Raw genomic sequence first — 17,278 nt, 5'->3', positions numbered from 1 at the left:
TTCTGTTCACCTTAAAGATGCTATATTTATATTTTTAATATAATAGGCAGGCTTTCAATTACAAATAAAATCGATAACATAACGTCACTAATGACTACTGTCAATGGTTTAAAAAAAGAAATGCTGCTGACATGTTGACAACACTAAATTGATAACCTAACTTTACAATCCTACATTATTTTTTAAATAATAATTAAGTACAAATATACAAGCAACATTATCTATATGCCTTAAATCGAAATGATATTTGTGTCGTAGTAGTCTTTTAGTATACTTTTTGTGTAGGGTTAAATTAATTTAGTTTTGTTTTAACATTGTTAAAAATTTTGATCTTGTACCATGGGTATTTTAGAAAAGATATCTGAAATTGAAAAAGAAATAGCAAGAACACAGAAGAATAAAGGTACACTATAATATTACATATAAATCATTAAGTTTTTAAGAGTTTGATACTATTAAATTATACCCAGCCTTGAATGTAACACAAAAGATAGAATATATACATCATTATTTTTATTAGAAATCACAAAAACAATCCTTATTGTGGATTATAGGTATAAGAGTTGTAGAAAATCTCACTTACACCTTTGCACACAAATAGAAAAGGTTATAGTTCTTTTGAAGTTATTTAATTTGGAGTATATTATATATTACCATTGATAGCTTTATTTACGTTGTAAAATTACTGAAAGTATCTGATAACTTGAATAAAGAATATTATCCTTTATTAAGCATAATATTTTTATTTTATTTGGTAGGAATAGGAAGCTGTAATTACAAAAAGGATAAAAGTATTTTTTATATTTGTTATACTCTAAGGTTTCACACTTTCGACTATTATTTTCTTTTATTGTTGACTTTTATGTTCTATTTTTATTACAGCAACTGAATACCATTTGGGTTTACTAAAAGCTAAATTAGCTAAATATAGATCCCAGTTACTTGAACCATCTAAAAAAGGGGGCGATAAGGGTGAGGGTTTTGATGTGCTCAAATCAGGTGATGCCAGAGTTGCTCTTATAGGATTCCCATCAGTTGGTAAGGTGAGAATTTTTTAAGTGATTAATGAGATGATATGATATTTCATTTTATTACATATTATTCAAAAGTTATAATAACATAAGCAACCATTGAGACTTTTTGAACTTTAGAAAGTATCATACGAAAAAATATAAATGATTTTCACAATAAGTATATAATTGTGAACGAAAACTATTAGGAACACAATTATTGTAATATAAATAATTCAATTAAAGTAGTAATTGAAAGCATAAGGAAAGAGGTTTGTATTGCATGATATTGAAATTATTTAAAGTCACTATTTTTTTACACTTCTAGTCAACTCTTTTGTCCACGCTGACTCACACACATTCAGAAGCTGCTAGTTATGAGTTCACAACATTGACATGTATTCCTGGGGTTATTGAATACCGGGGTGCAAACATACAACTGCTCGATTTGCCCGGTATCATAGAAGGTGCTGCTCAGGGCAAGGGTAGAGGGCGACAGGTAAGGTGATCATTTAATCTTTGTAAATTTTATAATATTTAACTTTTATGTATGCATAAGTGATCCAAATCAGAAAATCCTTTTTTTATTATTAGTATTTTTGAATAACCTATTTACTAGATATGAAAATTTTTGACCTATTTACTGAATCTGAAAAAATCCGATTTTATTTTTTTATTAAAATGTATACTTTGGCAACCATTTTAAATAGCCTGTCTATCCTGAAACTATAAGCTATAGTAATGTGATATTTCCAATTCAATTGAATTAGTATTTGTTTGATAAAAAATATCTAAATATAAAAGTTTACTTAACACAACAGGTGATAGCAGTTGCTCGAACAGCTGACTTGGTGCTGATGATGTTAGATGCGACCAAACCGTACGTGCATCGACAGCTGTTGGAGCGAGAGCTGGAGAGTGTGGGCATCAGACTGAATAAGAATAAGCCCAATATATACTTTAAGGTAACATCACAGTTTTTTTTATGTAGATAAGTAGGCAGATTGGCAAATGGCCCACCCGATTTAAAGTATTCACCACTGCCCATAGACAATGGCGCTTTAAGAAATATTAACCACTTAACATCGTCAATGTGCTACCACATGACTTTACACTGGCTCGAAATCAGTACCCAAAACTACTAAGTATTGCTGCTTGATAGTAATATATGTATTTTTATGAAATAATATTAAACGTCGTTGATAAATGATTAAAAGATGTATTATGACAATTTCAGATTAAGAAAGGCGGCGGACTGTCCTTTAACTCAACGTGTCAACTCACTAAAGTAGATGAAAAAATGGTGCAGATGATACTGCATGAATATAAAATATTCAATGCTGAGGTAATTTAATAATACTTTTTATAACCACTAGCACACACACAACGAATTAACACATGACGAGTTAACAAGTAGTTGATTAAAAAAATTACTCTATAAGAGCTCAGTCGATAAAACTCTTGCATCTAAACTTATTATCATGTTTAAATTTGTGGGACACAGGTTGATAATTTATTTTTACAATTTTACTTTATACATTATTATATTATAGCTATTTATATATGCTATTTATAACATGCTAACCTAAATATTTAATTTGGTAGTTGTTTTAAATGTCTTTCAATGTTCCAGGTACTATTCCGTGAGGACTGCACTCCAGACGACCTGATCGACGTGATTCTCGGCAACCGTGTGTACTTGCCGTGCCTCTACGTGTATAACAAAATCGATCAGATCTCCATACAGGAGGTCGACCGGATAGCGCGCCAGCCGCACTCTGTGGTCGTCAGGTGACGCACGTCATTTTAACAGTTTAATGACACACTGATGATAGAAACCCAATCAAACAAACGGTTAACGTGATGAGGCGTCACTATTATTAGCTGAGCCTGTGACAGATCTAGGATATCAATTTCGTATCACGAAATTTCTATTCTAGTTTTTCTGTAGAATATGATTAAAACCTTATATTCCTATGTATGTGGTTTGTTCATTCTCTTTTATTACATTTTTTTAAACTATACATTTAAAAAAAAAATCACTATCTTCCCGTCCTGACTTTGTAAGCATAAAATTCATATAAGCTTGTGTCTAGCTGCTCTCTTTTTAAAGTTGAAATTTCCAAAAAAAAAAAAAATAAACATATGTTTCAAATTTCAGTTTTTCTTAAGTAAGTACTTTAGAAAATGCTATGCTATATTATTAAAACCATTTGTATACTAAAGTCTAAAACAATTTTCTTATTCCATAGTTGTAACATGAAGCTGAACTTGGACTTCCTTCTGGAGACGCTCTGGGAATATTTATCTCTTATCAGAGTCTACACTAAGAAGCCTGGACAACCTCCAGACTTCGACGACGGACTTATTTTAAGAAGGGTATTTTTTTTATTATAAAGTTAGCCTTTTGTAATAATCAATTATTTAAAAAAATACAATTGAAACATACATTGTTACGTCTGCATTTTATATCAAAGTAATTTTACAAAATAAATACCACATGAAGGTTAAGAGTTCAATATTAAGAAATTTGGTGTATATGATGTTTCTAAATATGTAAGTTTTCGAAGGTTAGAGAAAGATTATACATTTATATATATTTTTGGTTTTCCTATTATGTGTTTTAAAATATTAAAACTCAAGCATCAATTATTCAATTGTTCAATTCTAATTAAATCAGTAATTCGAAACACTTATAAGTGTTTGTTTAAAACGAGGGCTAATAAAATATTATCATTTATATTTAAAACACCATATAGACTATATATTTATTATTATAAAAGTAATACAGATATAATTGCGTGTGTGTGCGCAGGGCGTGTCAATCGAGCACGTGTGCCACTCGATCCACCGTTCGCTTGCGGCGCAGCTGAAGTACGCGTTGGTGTGGGGCACCAGCACCAAGTACTCGCCCCAGCGCGTGGGGCTGGCACACGCCGTGCACGACCAGGACGTTGTGCAGCTCATCAAGAAGTAGTCGTTTACACGGCGACACGAACGATACCGGATACCTTTACTTTATAATATTTTAATTTGTAATTGGAAAGACAACCAGCAACTAGATCTCCTGATGGTGAGTGTTTACCAACGTCCGTAGACATTATTGGCACCGGGAAATATTAACTATTCGTTACACGACCAATACGACCTAATGTAGGCTCTAAAATGTTATGTCTGATATGTCTCTATGTACTCAGTTACTTTATTTGTTAATGATGAGTCAGTCAGTTCACTCACAAAAGTGGGTACCAAGCTCGATGAAGTTACACAAAGACCAGATAAAACTGATGATAAACATTTTAAAAATTACACTTTTTATTCACTATACCAATTGAAGCTTTATTATTTTATTACGTTCTTCAAATACACCTCTATTTTTTAAATATAAGAATGATTAATGTCATTTTAATGTTTTGGTAACCCTGTTTCATCTGTTTGACATGACATATGTATGTAAGCACTTGTTGTATATCAAAGTGCTTGTTTAAAAATAAGACTACAGCGAAGTAAAATTCATCATTGTAAATTATTTTGTTTATATCGTGAGTAGAAATTGATTTGATACAAATATTACAAAGTATATGTAATAATATTATGTATTACTTTTTGTGTAATCTATTTTAAAATTATTAAAAAAGGGTATAACAAACGTCCCCTAATCTTTAATAATGATGTCTGAGCCTACCAGGTCGTGATTATTATTGTTTTATTTCGCATTTAGAAAAACTTAACTATAGCAATAACGTTTTAAAGAATAATGTAATAGAAAATAAATGCAAGCAATATTTTGTTCATTTCTGTTTCAACTGGCAATTTGTTTCTTAATATCAGGGTGTAAACCTCATATTTTTGTTATTTTTTGCATGCTTATAAATATATATTTCAGCTATTCTGTAATTTGTAATCGAATCAACATTAAATGGGTAAGTTGCGTGTATTATCCACATGTATACCGAATTACTACCGCAACTTGATGGCAGGGGCGGATTTCCCTATGGGCCAACCAAGCCCAGGCGTAGGATGGCAATCAATCTCAAGAAGGGAGTCAATGTCAATGTTTAAAAACACAAAAATGTGTTCAGAATTAAAAGATTCAATTCTAAAGAAAGAGAAATCAACTTTTCATAGTCTTACAGCAGCCAAGGTATTAAGTCTGCCCCTGTAAATGGACAGTATATTCTAATACATTTAGTAAATAATACTTCAATAGAATGGTTAACATGTGTGTGTAAGCGCAATGTATATTTTTTTTTAAATGTATAAAGTCATGATGTCTTTATACATGTGTATTTTAAAACTCCTGTTAACCTAATCACAATTGATATATACACGAACTGTTGCAATAAAATTATTTATTAAATTTTTATAATGTTTTTCTTTTCTTTTGATTATTCACTTTTATTATTTTACTAATTTCTTAAAATTTTATGAGTTTAACATTTTAAAGTAATCATTAATAATTATAAATGGTAATTCTAAGTCCCTTTAAACCAGACCATCAGTACAGACTACTATTCCTGCTTAGCAGTATAATGCCCTGTGCAAGCCCAGCTTGGTAGCTGGGCTTGCACAGGGCCTTATTAAACTTTATATAGAAATCAATTGAATAATTTTTACAAACATTATAGTAAGCATACATTTAACTTATAAACCTGAATGACTAAAATAAAACTTTTAAAGATATATTTATAAATTTTTATTTTAATAGTGACAGTGAACTATTATGCTGATACCACTCAACCAAAGACAAGTTCAACGAACATAGACCTTTTCACTTTAAAATTCTACCATACAATAAATAGTGAAACAAATTAGTTTACATTTAACTTTAATTCATTCCTATACTTAAATTACCAATTTAACATTTCACCAAAATAATTGATTTTGATCTTGTTATTGATCCTTGTCTACAATAACGAGTAAGTCAGCCTCTGCTGTGGCAAGAGCCCAGCGGTGCTCAGTGATCTCTAACGCTTCCCACTCGGCTTTGAATGCTGCCTTTGGATCGGGGGGCATGGCCATTGCTGCTCCTGACATCTGATCTTGCATCACTTTGGATTGATCTGCAGCTATAATAAACATATTTTATTAATAAATTTTATTTTGTAAGTTTCTTAAAACTACAATAATAGTACATTATAAATGCATCACAAAATTAATTCAGAAAAAAATGTAATAAATACATAATTAAGAGTTAGACATTTCAAAGACTTACCATTATTCTCTCCAAGTACAAGGGTATAAATTGTGCGTAGACCAAAAACATTTAAAAAGTACCACGAAGCTGATGACACCCATGATGCATCAAGGTAGGCTAATTCAACACCACGTTGCAACATGGGCTTAAAGCGCAGGGTAAGTGGAAATGGTACTTTAGCTGTTGAATTTTTAAAATAACATTAAAAAAATATTCTTGAATATTAAGCTTTATATTTGACTATTATATTTTTTATATTCCTTATATAAATATTAAATTAATGCACTTATATTATTGAATTGAAAAGTTTTTAAAAAACTTACTAGTTAAGAATCCGCTGAACATCCAATTAATCCAACCACCAATCACAATCATTGGTAGTACATTTGTAACATTACCCTTCAACATATCAGTCATCATGCCTGGGTCAGTCATGGGGTTCTAGAAAATAAAGAAAAAAAAATAACCTGTAGAAAATACTTCTTTGTACATTTTTAACACCTAGCATATTTTTATAATCCTGATAAAATTGAGCGTTAGCGAAGAGCAATCATAATAAATGGTATTCCTACTTGTGAAGCTGCTGCACGTTTTTGAACTTTGAAATATCCAGTGTCCTCATTATTGAACCAATGCCGTCGCATCGCAAAGGAATTCCTCGGCAAATACTTGCCGTTCTCGCGCAGTAACCGTGCTCGAATCATCACTTGACTAAAAGTAAGGTTATTTTATTATCTGAATTTAACTACAATTCTAAAGTAAAGTTAATAAAGATAAAGATACCTATCCTGAACTTGAATTATTTCTATCTTCTTCTGTGATGATAATATAATCGATACATAATGTCTAACAATTCCAACTAAAAATGTTATAATTACAATGGGTAAAAAAACCCATAAACGTATTTTCGGATCTAATAACAACTCTGCCATGATTTACTGTTTACTATAATAAAGTTACTATTTCATTAAATAATGCTCTTAATTAATAATTCTAAACGAACATTTCATTTATTCACAAAAACCTCAACAATTTAATCGAATTATTAAATAATGACTTGTCAATTGTCAATATTTGCAAATGACATTTACTGAACATTGAACAGTTTTGGATACAGATCTTTTAACAGCCTGTAGTACATAGCAGCACAACATACGCTGCTCTCCAAAAATCCATTGTAGTTATAAAATCAAATAAAGCAAAAACGCCAGTGCGTGTTGACGTTTTCAGTTATTCATAAACACCTCACGTTTAATTGCAGTTTAATGGTCACTGCAATTGCAATTGCCTCACGGCTCACTTACAAATCACATCTAAATCCTATTACATGCGTTCGATTACTCTAAGCATGAAATTTACGTGTACAATGATTATTTATTATTATCTATGATTTTTGTAATCTGTTCCTGTTGTGTTTTGAAATTGAAATAGTTTGAAACTTTGAACGATTGTTATTTGTTATTACTACTTGGGATGTAAATTCTTTTGAATTTGCAAAATTTGTTTTGATTTATACTGACATAAATAAACGTTATATTATTTATAAGAATGCCTCGTAAAAATGTTATTACAATGGCAGCTACTGGAAATCTAGTAACAAAAAAAACTAACGTCTCTAAACAAATAGTTTCAGAAAATCATAAAGAAGTCGATGATTTAGGTTCTAAGCCTGTTTTAGATTTGAGTCAATTTAAATATGAGAAGAAACCACATGTAAAAATTGAATTTGAAAATGACTCCCCTGTTAAGGAGGTAAAGTATATTAAAATTTGAATTATTTGTTTCGTTATTTTTTTAATTCGTTAATATAAAGTAAAATATGTTGTTAAGTAATAGAGGTAATTTTAATAAATTTCTACTTAACGAGGATTTTAAATAGAGGATTTAGTATAGTTACAATTTTATATCATTTTTTGTATTAATCATAATTCAAATTCGTACACCATCAAAATGTGGCCAATCTTGTTATCTAACATGTTATGTGTCTTGTGACTGCAATTACACTGTGAGCTCACCATTCAATTCAGAAGTAGCAAGAAAAGTCAAACTTAAGCTGTAATAGTTATAGAAAAATTGATGAGTGGGTGATATCCACCCAGACTGGTTACACAAAACAGGACTTAATGTGTTGTTGTCAGCGAACATACCATTTTAATTCTCTATTTCTATTAAAACTTAGTCTTCATGAAGAAAGTTAAATTACTTATTTTGCTTTTATTTTTAGAAAGATAAAGGTTTATGGGAGCCAAACAATTGGAAAGACTTCTTAATAAATTTAAGAATTATGAGATCAAATAATGATGCACCAGTGGACTCTATGGGTTGTCACATGTGTATGGATGAAAATGCACCACCCAAAGTAATTTTTAATTATTTCATATGTAAAATAAATAAATAAAAAAATTATATTAACAACTTAATTTGAATAAAACTGAATTATATGTATGGTGATTAGCTTGTGATTATTTCTTGGAAGGAACTTATTGTACATAAGAAAATTACACTAATTATCATTTCATTCCTTATAGGTGGTAAGGTACCAGAGCTTAATATCCCTTATGTTGTCAAGCCAGACAAAAGATCAAGTGACATTTGCTGCCATGGAACGTCTACGGGCAAGAGGACTCACTATTGACAATGTGCTGAAAATGAGCGATGAAGAACTCGGTCAACTCATTTATCCTGTTGGATTTTGGAAGGTATATTATTTTACATTAAATATGTATTACATTATATCTGTATGTAAATAAACATTTATATATCTACAGATATATCATACATATGTATTATTTAAAATGTATATCAAATAATTTTTTTTAAAAGTAAATGTATCTTATGATACAATTTTTTATTTCTTAAAGTATAATTTGTTAAATTAACTCTGCTTCATTATATAGACGAAAGTGAAATACATAAAAAAGACAACACAAACTTTAAAAGACCAGTATGATGGGGATATACCAGATACAGCTGAAAAACTTTGTAAACTGACAGGTGTTGGTCCAAAAATGGCTCACATCTGCATGAAGGTTGCATGGAATAAAATTACAGGAATTGGTATTTATCTATTTTACTCTATTATTAAAATCATAGTCCTTTCTTTCTAAGTTCTCATCCAATTCTAATTTTGGTATTTACATATATATATATATATATATATATATATATCTGGTGTAAACTGTGATTTTTTTAAATATTAACATTTAAAATAGAAAGTTTTTATTCCTCAGGTGTAGACACACATGTTCACAGAATAAGCAACAGAATAGGTTGGGTCAAAAAACCCTCTACTACACCAGAAGAAACTCGAAAATCATTACAAACTTGGCTGCCAGTTGACTTGTGGAGTGAAGTCAACCATTTAATGGTAGGCTTTGGGCAGACAATATGTTTACCTGTGGGGCCAATGTGTCACGAGTGTTTAAACAGAGATATTTGTCCTTCAAGCGATAAGGGTAGAAAATCACCTAATAAGAAATCACCAAAGATTTCAAAAAAAGTTAAAGCTGAAAAAGTCGATGATGGGTCACCACATTTATCGAAGGCTACCGAAAAAAACTTTACTGAACCAAGTTCAAGCAACATTAACTTAAAAATAAAAACTGAACATACAGCTTCAGAAATTAAAGATTCTAAAATTGATATTAAAATATCCAATAACTCTATGAATGTTCAAAATGTATTAAAACGGAAGTCACCAAGAATAGCTAAACAATATATAAAAACGAAAAAAGAAACTTAATCTCGATAAGAAAAGAAACAGTATTCAGAATAAACAATACTTCATATGTTTTAAGATTCAAATACATAAAGTTACATACATAACATTTTGAAAGTTACTACAGAGTGATTTTTCATAATTAATATAAAGTTTGGTCATAAGTGTTATTATAATCATTACCACTACATATTAATTTTTAATTGTATACTTTTTATTGTATGAAAATAAACCAAGAAATTTATGTTAAATCAATTTTTAATTTTTCTGTGATTCTTCTTCTTAGATTTTTCTTTCCTTTGATCTGTTTTTGCTTTCTTCTTATGACTTTTTTTATTTTGTATCCTATCTAACTTAGTTTTCATCTGAAATACTTTACTTTTTTGCAGTTTCTTAGTTGCTTGTTTCTTTAATATTTTTTTGACATCCTTTTTTGACTTTAATTTGTCATCATCATTCTCTTCTTCCGATTCTGCAACTTCAGATTCATTTTGTTCAGTGGGAGTCATTCCAGGAATTTCTTTACTAAGATCAACTTTCATTTTTGCTTTTACTTTTTTGTCTACTGGTTCCTTTGGTCTGTTCTCCCCAATGACAATATCTTTCTTTTGAAGTGTTTCAGATGAAAGTTCCACAATTTTAACATTAACATCTTCATCTTCATATTCTTCTTGAAGCAGCTGCTCTATATCGGGTATAGGACGACTAGATACAACAAGTTTTTTGTATGACTCCTTATTCTAAAAACAATAAAACAAAACTAACATAAATATTAAAAAAATATTCTTATCGCTAAGATGACTGTACCATTGGAATAGTGGTAAGCTTAAACGGCTGTCATCCATGAAACCTCATTCAAATCTCTGAATGAGTTAATAAAAATAATTGGCTTTTAAACCAGAAATTCTTGAAAGCATTCTAGAGTTACAGTAGTAATCAGTTAAAGCCCTAGGGCTAATAAGAAATGCCATTATTAAACTATGGAAATGAATTTTGATTGAGTATGACCGCTGTGGACAAATTTCGGTCAGGCTCACTTTTTTTTCTATTAGTTAATATTTACTTCTTGTTTTATGCGTCGCTTTTCTTCTTTTAACATTCTCTGTAAATCCTCCTGAGCTTTCTTTTTTCTTTCTAATTTTCTTTTGCGAAATCCGCATAAAAAATCCCTAAACATAATACATAGATTAGTTCAATGTAAAAAAATAAAAAGATAAAACTATTTAAAACATAATTTACTTTCTCTTGGTTTCATCAAAAACCAAACTAATTTTTCGCTTATTTTCACTATTTTTATTTCGTTTCTTGCCCATGGTTGAAATTTAAGAACAAAATTACTAATAAAATATTTGTTGTTATGATTAACACGAGTACTTGACAAATATAACCTTAAAAACCTTAAATTGAATTTTGTTTGACATTATTTTTTTTTATAGTATTGTTGCAGTAAAACTGTTTATTGAGCCTTGGAACTAAATTTATTTTGTAAATCTTTATAAATTTACCATCGATAACATACTTTTTTTAATATAAAAAATCTTGATTGTCTTGTACAGCTAAAACAATTATAATTTTATTATATTATTACATTAAACATTGTTTTATTATATATGAATATATTGCTGCCATTTTAATATCAGTAAGGTGATCAAAAGTAATTGTTTCTTTTAAAATTAAAGTTTTACCTAATTTATTGTAATTGAAATTTTTTTTGTAGTTTTCATTGTACCTGAATAAATATTTGACACTTATAAAATTAAAAGAAATATTTTTAAAAATAATCTTATTTTGACTCGACTAAACAATACATGTTTTAAATATTATTAAATAATTTATATTTATATCTCACAAAATGTCAATGTGAGTAATTTCTTGGCAACCCACCAAGAATTTGAAAATACTAGTTTGTGATTGGTGGATGCGATTTTTTTATACTCTGTTTTCTGCCAATCAGCACACAAGTGCACAATAAAGACGGACTCATCAGCAGCATGGCTGTCAGTATATATTTGAAGCTTGGACGATGCGTTTCCTCTCGTCACGTTGTTTTTTTTTGTTTGTGCATTTTGACGAAAATGTTATCGTGTATGAATTTCAGTGGTTTAAAATATGGAAAGATTTTGGTGCAGTGACGTGATATGTGTCTTTTTACACAAGGTGAGTACTTGGTGAACCAAAAGTAATTGTAAAAAGAAATATAGATACGAGATAATAAAGAAAATATTATAATAGCAAATGTAACATATTTCTATTCACGTCTTTACCAACTACTTTTAGAATTGCCATATTTAGAAGCAAGTTATCCAAAAGATAAGTACAAGGAAGACAGTGGTAAAACATTTTTTATAATCAATACTATTATATCGTACAGCCATATGTTAACATGTGTGTCTGTGTGAGCGCCTCACGTTATATTATACATACCGTTATTAAACCATTTCATTCAACTGATCTATTCAATAATGTTGTTAGCGTCAATTTGTACGAATTGTGGGATACAAAAATATGCTATGACGCGATATTTCGGTTTTGCGAGTAAAAAATTTTCACTGATGACATATCGATTTTAGACCACAGACCTTGCGCTTTTATGTAAAAACTAGAATTGTATATTTAGATGATCTGATTATGTAAAGTTGATACTTAATAGAAAAGTTTGTATCACCTTGAAGTTAAAGAAATGTAACACAGGCAACTACACAAGATATTCATTCAGACTAGTATCATGGTGCATAGTATTTGCGAGTTTTATTTAGTAGTATTCTCCTAAATTTAGCCTTAATTTTTTTTATGATGATGATGATGATGTGAAAATCAGTATAATTAACTTGTAATTTTATATGCTAGATACTAATAATATGTAATAATTATGATGTCTCACTGACCACCTAGATAGTAATACTGGCTAGCTTGTAAGATAAAGTTCTGTGGACCTTGGATCAAATCTGGGTTTTATCAATAAAAAGTTTTTGGGTTGGGTTGCAGCAAAGTTCTCAGTAGAAGCTGGAAATTTAGATTAATAAAATTTTTAATTTTAAACAAAACATGATAACTTTTACAATAAAATATTTATATCATACTTACTTCATTAACCAATTAATTGATTTTAATGAAACTGCTGTTTGTGAGAGAGGAGGTGTTAGGTTTGTCCTTTCCTGTACAATGTGTATGCACAGTCTTGTGATGGTGGTTTGAGTAGTTAAGGTGTGAAAACTTCAAACTTTAACAATGAAACGAAATCTCTTTGGCAATTTATAATATAGTTAAATTTTTATGTTATTTCTTAATGTGATTTATAAAATTATTTAAAAAAATATTTGCTTGCCTGTAATGTAATGGCAAAATGTAACCAACCAAATGATAAAAATTTACATATACCATAAAATCTATAAAAAATACTACATTACATACAAATAAATGATTATTATTATTGTTCTAGTAGGTTATACAGGTTCATACACACACTTTTGAACCATCATTTCCAGTTCAGTTTCAGTTTTCTGTTATTCTACTTTAAAATGAATAACTAACTTGTGGTGTAGTCACAAGTTAGTCCAAAAACAAAATGCACAGAAAAAATTACATAATTTTTATATATAACATTCCATAATTCTATTTAATTAATAAAAAAAACTGAGATTGCCTAGTGCCTTAACTGCATGAATCTTAACCGATGATTGTGGGATCAAACCAGGGCAAGCACCACTCATGTCATGTGCTTAATTTGTGTTTATAATTCATCTTGTGCTTGACAGTGAAGGAAAACATCGTGAGGAAACCTGCATGTGTGTAATTTTATCGAAATTCTGCCACATGTGTATTCTACCAACCTGCATTGGGGCGGCGTGGTGGAATAAGCTCCAAATCTATTCCTCAAAAGGGAGAGGAGGTCATAGCCCAGCAGTGGGACATTAACAGGCTGTTACTGTTTACTGTAATAAACAATGTGTTCAACAAGACTAAATATTGTTGACTATTTTTCATTGCACCTTTTTGATATTAACTGTACTTATGTCATATAGAAATTGTAACAAAAAACGGTTATATTGCTCAAATGAGGTTTCATATAAACAAATTCATAGACTAAAGTGTGCCAATGGTGTTAGTGCTCGAGATAACACGTTTATTGACCTCAAAAACTGTTGACGTTTCAGAATAGGTTATCAGCGACATCTTGTATATTTATCGAGATAGAAGATTACATTGTTATAATTCGAGATATAGTTTTAAGCTTAGCAATAAGTAACAATGTTAAATATAAACGTCACGAGAATAGTTAGCGAAATTAAAAACGGCGAGGGTCACGAAAGGTCGCTACTAAAAATACATACGAATTTATGATTAATTCATTCTGCTGCATATAGATAGTGAATTTTTATGATTTATCTTGCAGGCTTGCTAGGTATAAGTCGCGGAGTAATATTTTAAAGGCAATTTTTTTTTTGTCGATAAACAAATCATTTTCTTTATCTTATATGGAAAAAAGGATGTTGGTGTATCTAATTGAGATAAACTTCCACATCGTTTGACCGATTACCGTGAAGTCGGCTCATATGTGTACCCACTTTTTCATGTAGGTTTTATACAGCTACTTTATTGTAATTGTATGTATTGTTTATATGTATATACATATAAAAAGAAATTCATTTGATAATATCGATAGTTTTTTCTTTACGAGCAACAATACTATCGATAGACTCGATATTGATTAATCATCGATAGTCGACTATTGATCGCCATAAAAATTAGTATATATTATACACAGGCAGGATAACAACTTTTGAGGAGAAGGTTTCGAGCTTATTCCACCACGCTACTCCAGTGCGGGTTGGTGGAATACACATGTGGCAGAATTTCGATGAAATTAGACACATGCAGGTTTCCTCACGATGTTTTCCTTCACCGAAAAGCACGAGATGAATTATAAATAGAAATTAAGCACATGTAAATTCAGAGGTGCTTGCCCGGGTTTGAACCCACGTTCATCGGTTAAGATTCAAGCGTTCTTACCACTGGGCCATCTCGGCTTATATAATAACCTTCTCCTCAAAAAAAAAAAAAAAAAAGGGAGAGGAGGCCTTAGCCCAGCAGTGGGACATTTACAGGCTGTTACTAAACTAACTACTAAAAAGGATAACAACTGTTGTTTCTTTTCGAACTGACTTGTTGCTGTTGGCCCAAATGGCGTCAGTAGCGTCACCGGGGTACAACTGTCGAGTCTTACTAGAATAGTATTAGAATATTTATCTAACATTGAAGAGAGGATAGCGGGAAACCCAGTTCGAGTCATAAGAGACTGGTAACGTTTTTTGTTTACCGAAACCCGTCAAGATCATACTTGAAATAAAAATAGTTCAATTAAAATATAACAGGAAAAATGGTTTCGATATTTAATTTTATAATTAGTCACTGGATTAACAGGTAAAATTTATAATTTTTCTCGTGTTAATATGAAGAGACTCACGCTAAATTTGGTATACTGACTAAATAGTTTGGTTAATCTACCCTCAAACAGTAACTTGTTTGAATGGTCAGTGAGCCAGTGTAATTACAGACACAAGTAACGAAGAGATTTTGGACACCATTGTTGGCGGCGTCTTATTTGCTGGTCTGCCTTCCTAAAATAATTGTTTTATTTGAGAGATCGCACTCAACAATACCTACCTCTATGCACCTCATGTCGTTTTACCCAACGCCAATAAAAATTGAGTATAAATATAATAAAGTGAACAGCTGTACGAATTGATAAATTAAACATGCTTAATCATATTTTATATTAATTGAATTTTTTTTTCGTTTTAGGTGGAAATATAGACAGCTTGCCGTTTTATTGATTCAACATTATGACGTCACGGTAAGTTAAACTGATAAGCTTTCATCGTTTATATGTAGTAACACATATCTCCCTAAAAGTGAATTAATTGTTTCGGGGATATATTTTTTTATAAAATGTTACGAAATAATTGCATGTCTGACGAGCCAGTTGGCGTGGTTGTTTATATTTGCCTTTCACGCCGAAGGTTGTGGGTTCGATTCCCACCCAGGACAGATATTTGTGTGCATGAACATGTATGTTTGTCCTGAGTTGGGTGTAATTATCTATACAAGTATGTATTTACAAAAGAAAAGTAGTATATGTAGTATATCAGTTGTCTGGTTTCTATAGTACAAGCTCTGCTTAGTTTGGGATCAGATGACCGTGTGTGAATGAAGTCCTAGGATATTATTATTATTATCTTTGGCTTTGCAAATCTTATCTCAGAAGTCGAAGGATGATTGTTTAAGACGGTGCTTACATTAAATCTCTGTCCTGTCTCGTATAAAGTATGTGTGTATCGTTTAACATCGTGAACAATCGTTGATTGGGTGACATGGCAATTTTTGTTGTTTGAGACAATTTATTCAAAATTCAAGCATTGTTATCAATTAAGTAACAATTCGCGCGACTTGACCTTCGTTGAGATCGTTATTATCGCATAAGCTTATCTTGTGATATCGAACCACATTCGCATTATAATTAATACATAGTCGAGAAAAAAACAAATGAAAATAATTTTTAATAATTAATAATAATTAACAGTAATAAACAGATTTAAAATATATTTAGAACTATTTTTATGATTTTTTTTTTAAATGCCACGTCCTGGTATATATGAATTGAAACGTAATGAGAACTATTCAGCCTGTTTAGTACATTCCCACACTAAAATATTCCAATTGCAACGAGAGAAATAAATTAATATATGCACATCGAAAATTCTCGTATACATACCTATATCATTCGCAATGTGCAACGCCGTAAATGTACACAAAGAATGTATCGAATTTCAGCCAATAATTAAGTTTCATTGCGACCAGACTATTTATATTTTAAATATGTTAATTTGTTTGCATAAATTATACAAATACATACATAATGTCTAAACGTCAATATGCGATATCAACGTATACATTATAAATTCGAATTAGAATGACACACACAAAATATGCAAGTGTCATATATGTTTGTCCGGACTGATGTAACGCATTACCATTATCTCTATACTTTTGGTGCATTATTTTTTCTTTATTGTTGTTTTAAATGGAAATGTTCAATTTAGTCAGTCAGTCATATTATGGTGTAAAATAATGTACGCTGAGGAAACTTCAGTTATAACTGTCGGTACGGCTCAATAATAATAATCAATAAATTTATTACATCGACGGTAATAATTATTTTTTTTGGGAAATTTGGATTTCCTTCCTCCTTTTATTTTGATGATTATATTGCAATAGAAAATAAATAAATATTCACCCGGAAGCAACGCTTATAGTGCTAAGCAACGCTTTAAGTGACAATAACTTAAAAATGGT

The 17,278-nt window shown here is 30.3% G+C and overlaps 5 protein-coding genes across 5 annotated transcripts in view; 3 read left to right on the top strand and 2 right to left on the bottom strand.

Annotated features, from left to right (window-relative positions):
- Positions 1-127: 127 nt before the first annotated feature.
- On the top strand, positions 128-5,374 carry LOC126770598 (developmentally-regulated GTP-binding protein 2). The gene is made up of 8 exons (XM_050490074.1): positions 128-403; positions 883-1,043; positions 1,339-1,509; positions 1,832-1,975; positions 2,248-2,355; positions 2,644-2,801; positions 3,263-3,389; positions 3,826-5,374. Exons 1-8 carry the CDS (start codon positions 340-342, stop codon positions 3,985-3,987), a joined length of 1,095 nt encoding a protein of 364 aa, XP_050346031.1. The 5' UTR covers positions 128-339; the 3' UTR covers positions 3,988-5,374.
- Positions 5,375-5,693: 319 nt separating this feature from the next.
- Positions 5,694-7,273, bottom strand: LOC126770643 (ER membrane protein complex subunit 3). Its single transcript, XM_050490149.1, has 5 exons — positions 6,991-7,273; positions 6,780-6,918; positions 6,531-6,648; positions 6,226-6,387; positions 5,694-6,079 (listed from the first exon to the last, which is right to left on the bottom strand). Exons 1-5 carry the CDS (start codon positions 7,137-7,139, stop codon positions 5,904-5,906), a joined length of 744 nt encoding a protein of 247 aa, XP_050346106.1. The 5' UTR covers positions 7,140-7,273; the 3' UTR covers positions 5,694-5,903.
- Positions 7,274-7,683: 410 nt separating this feature from the next.
- LOC126770587 (endonuclease III-like protein 1) lies at positions 7,684-10,111 on the top strand. Its single transcript, XM_050490058.1, has 5 exons — positions 7,684-7,959; positions 8,432-8,566; positions 8,736-8,906; positions 9,105-9,264; positions 9,438-10,111. The coding sequence occupies exons 1-5, from the start codon at positions 7,756-7,758 to the stop codon at positions 9,947-9,949; spliced, it is 1,182 nt and encodes a 393-aa protein (XP_050346015.1). The 5' UTR covers positions 7,684-7,755; the 3' UTR covers positions 9,950-10,111.
- A 54-nt stretch (positions 10,112-10,165) lies between these two features.
- Positions 10,166-11,313, bottom strand: LOC126770648 (nucleolar protein 12). Its single transcript, XM_050490156.1, has 3 exons — positions 11,165-11,313; positions 10,989-11,094; positions 10,166-10,665 (listed from the first exon to the last, which is right to left on the bottom strand). The coding sequence occupies exons 1-3, from the start codon at positions 11,236-11,238 to the stop codon at positions 10,177-10,179; spliced, it is 669 nt and encodes a 222-aa protein (XP_050346113.1). The 5' UTR covers positions 11,239-11,313; the 3' UTR covers positions 10,166-10,176.
- A 542-nt stretch (positions 11,314-11,855) lies between these two features.
- The window catches only part of LOC126770478 (TATA-binding protein-associated factor 172), a 31,795-nt gene continuing 26,372 nt past the window's right edge, over positions 11,856-17,278 (top strand). Inside the window, exons 1-2 of the mRNA XM_050489868.1 lie at positions 11,856-12,082; positions 15,728-15,779. Coding sequence (XP_050345825.1) covers positions 15,769-15,779 — 11 coding nt within the window. The 5' untranslated portion in view covers positions 11,856-12,082; positions 15,728-15,768. The remainder of the gene's footprint in view (positions 12,083-15,727; positions 15,780-17,278) is intronic.

Source organism: Nymphalis io, chromosome 9, assembly GCF_905147045.1.
Source record: "Nymphalis io chromosome 9, ilAglIoxx1.1, whole genome shotgun sequence".
Classification (NCBI taxonomy): Eukaryota; Metazoa; Arthropoda; class Insecta; order Lepidoptera; family Nymphalidae; genus Nymphalis; species Nymphalis io.
Note: the sequence above shows the minus strand (reverse complement) of the source record. Positions and strands in the feature narration are given on the sequence as shown.

Bases quoted from the DNA above. Each gene is read 5' to 3' on its own strand.
- LOC126770598 (XM_050490074.1), top strand. From the start codon at position 340: ATGGGTATTTTAGAAAAGATATCTGAAATTGAAAAAGAAATAGCAAGA. The intron at 1,976-2,247 runs GTAACATCACAG...TGACAATTTCAG, and splicing joins AGCCCAATATATACTTTAAG to ATTAAGAAAGGCGGCGGACT. The intron at 3,390-3,825 runs GTATTTTTTTTA...GTGTGTGCGCAG, and splicing joins ACGGACTTATTTTAAGAAGG to GGCGTGTCAATCGAGCACGT.
- LOC126770643 (XM_050490149.1), bottom strand. From the start codon at position 7,139: ATGGCAGAGTTGTTATTAGATCCGAAAATACGTTTATGGGTTTTTTTA. The intron at 6,649-6,779 runs GTAGGAATACCA...TTTATTTTCTAG, and splicing joins AACGTGCAGCAGCTTCACAA to AACCCCATGACTGACCCAGG. The intron at 6,080-6,225 runs GTAAGTCTTTGA...TGTTTATTATAG, and splicing joins TGTACTTGGAGAGAATAATG to CTGCAGATCAATCCAAAGTG.
- LOC126770587 (XM_050490058.1), top strand. From the start codon at position 7,756: ATGCCTCGTAAAAATGTTATTACAATGGCAGCTACTGGAAATCTAGTA. The intron at 8,567-8,735 runs GTAATTTTTAAT...CATTCCTTATAG, and splicing joins ATGAAAATGCACCACCCAAA to GTGGTAAGGTACCAGAGCTT. The intron at 9,265-9,437 runs GTATTTATCTAT...TTTATTCCTCAG, and splicing joins GAATAAAATTACAGGAATTG to GTGTAGACACACATGTTCAC.
- LOC126770648 (XM_050490156.1), bottom strand. From the start codon at position 11,238: ATGGGCAAGAAACGAAATAAAAATAGTGAAAATAAGCGAAAAATTAGT. The intron at 11,095-11,164 runs GTAAATTATGTT...TATTATGTTTAG, and splicing joins TTTGATGAAACCAAGAGAAA to GGATTTTTTATGCGGATTTC. The intron at 10,666-10,988 runs GTAAATATTAAC...TATTGTTTTTAG, and splicing joins AGCGACGCATAAAACAAGAA to AATAAGGAGTCATACAAAAA.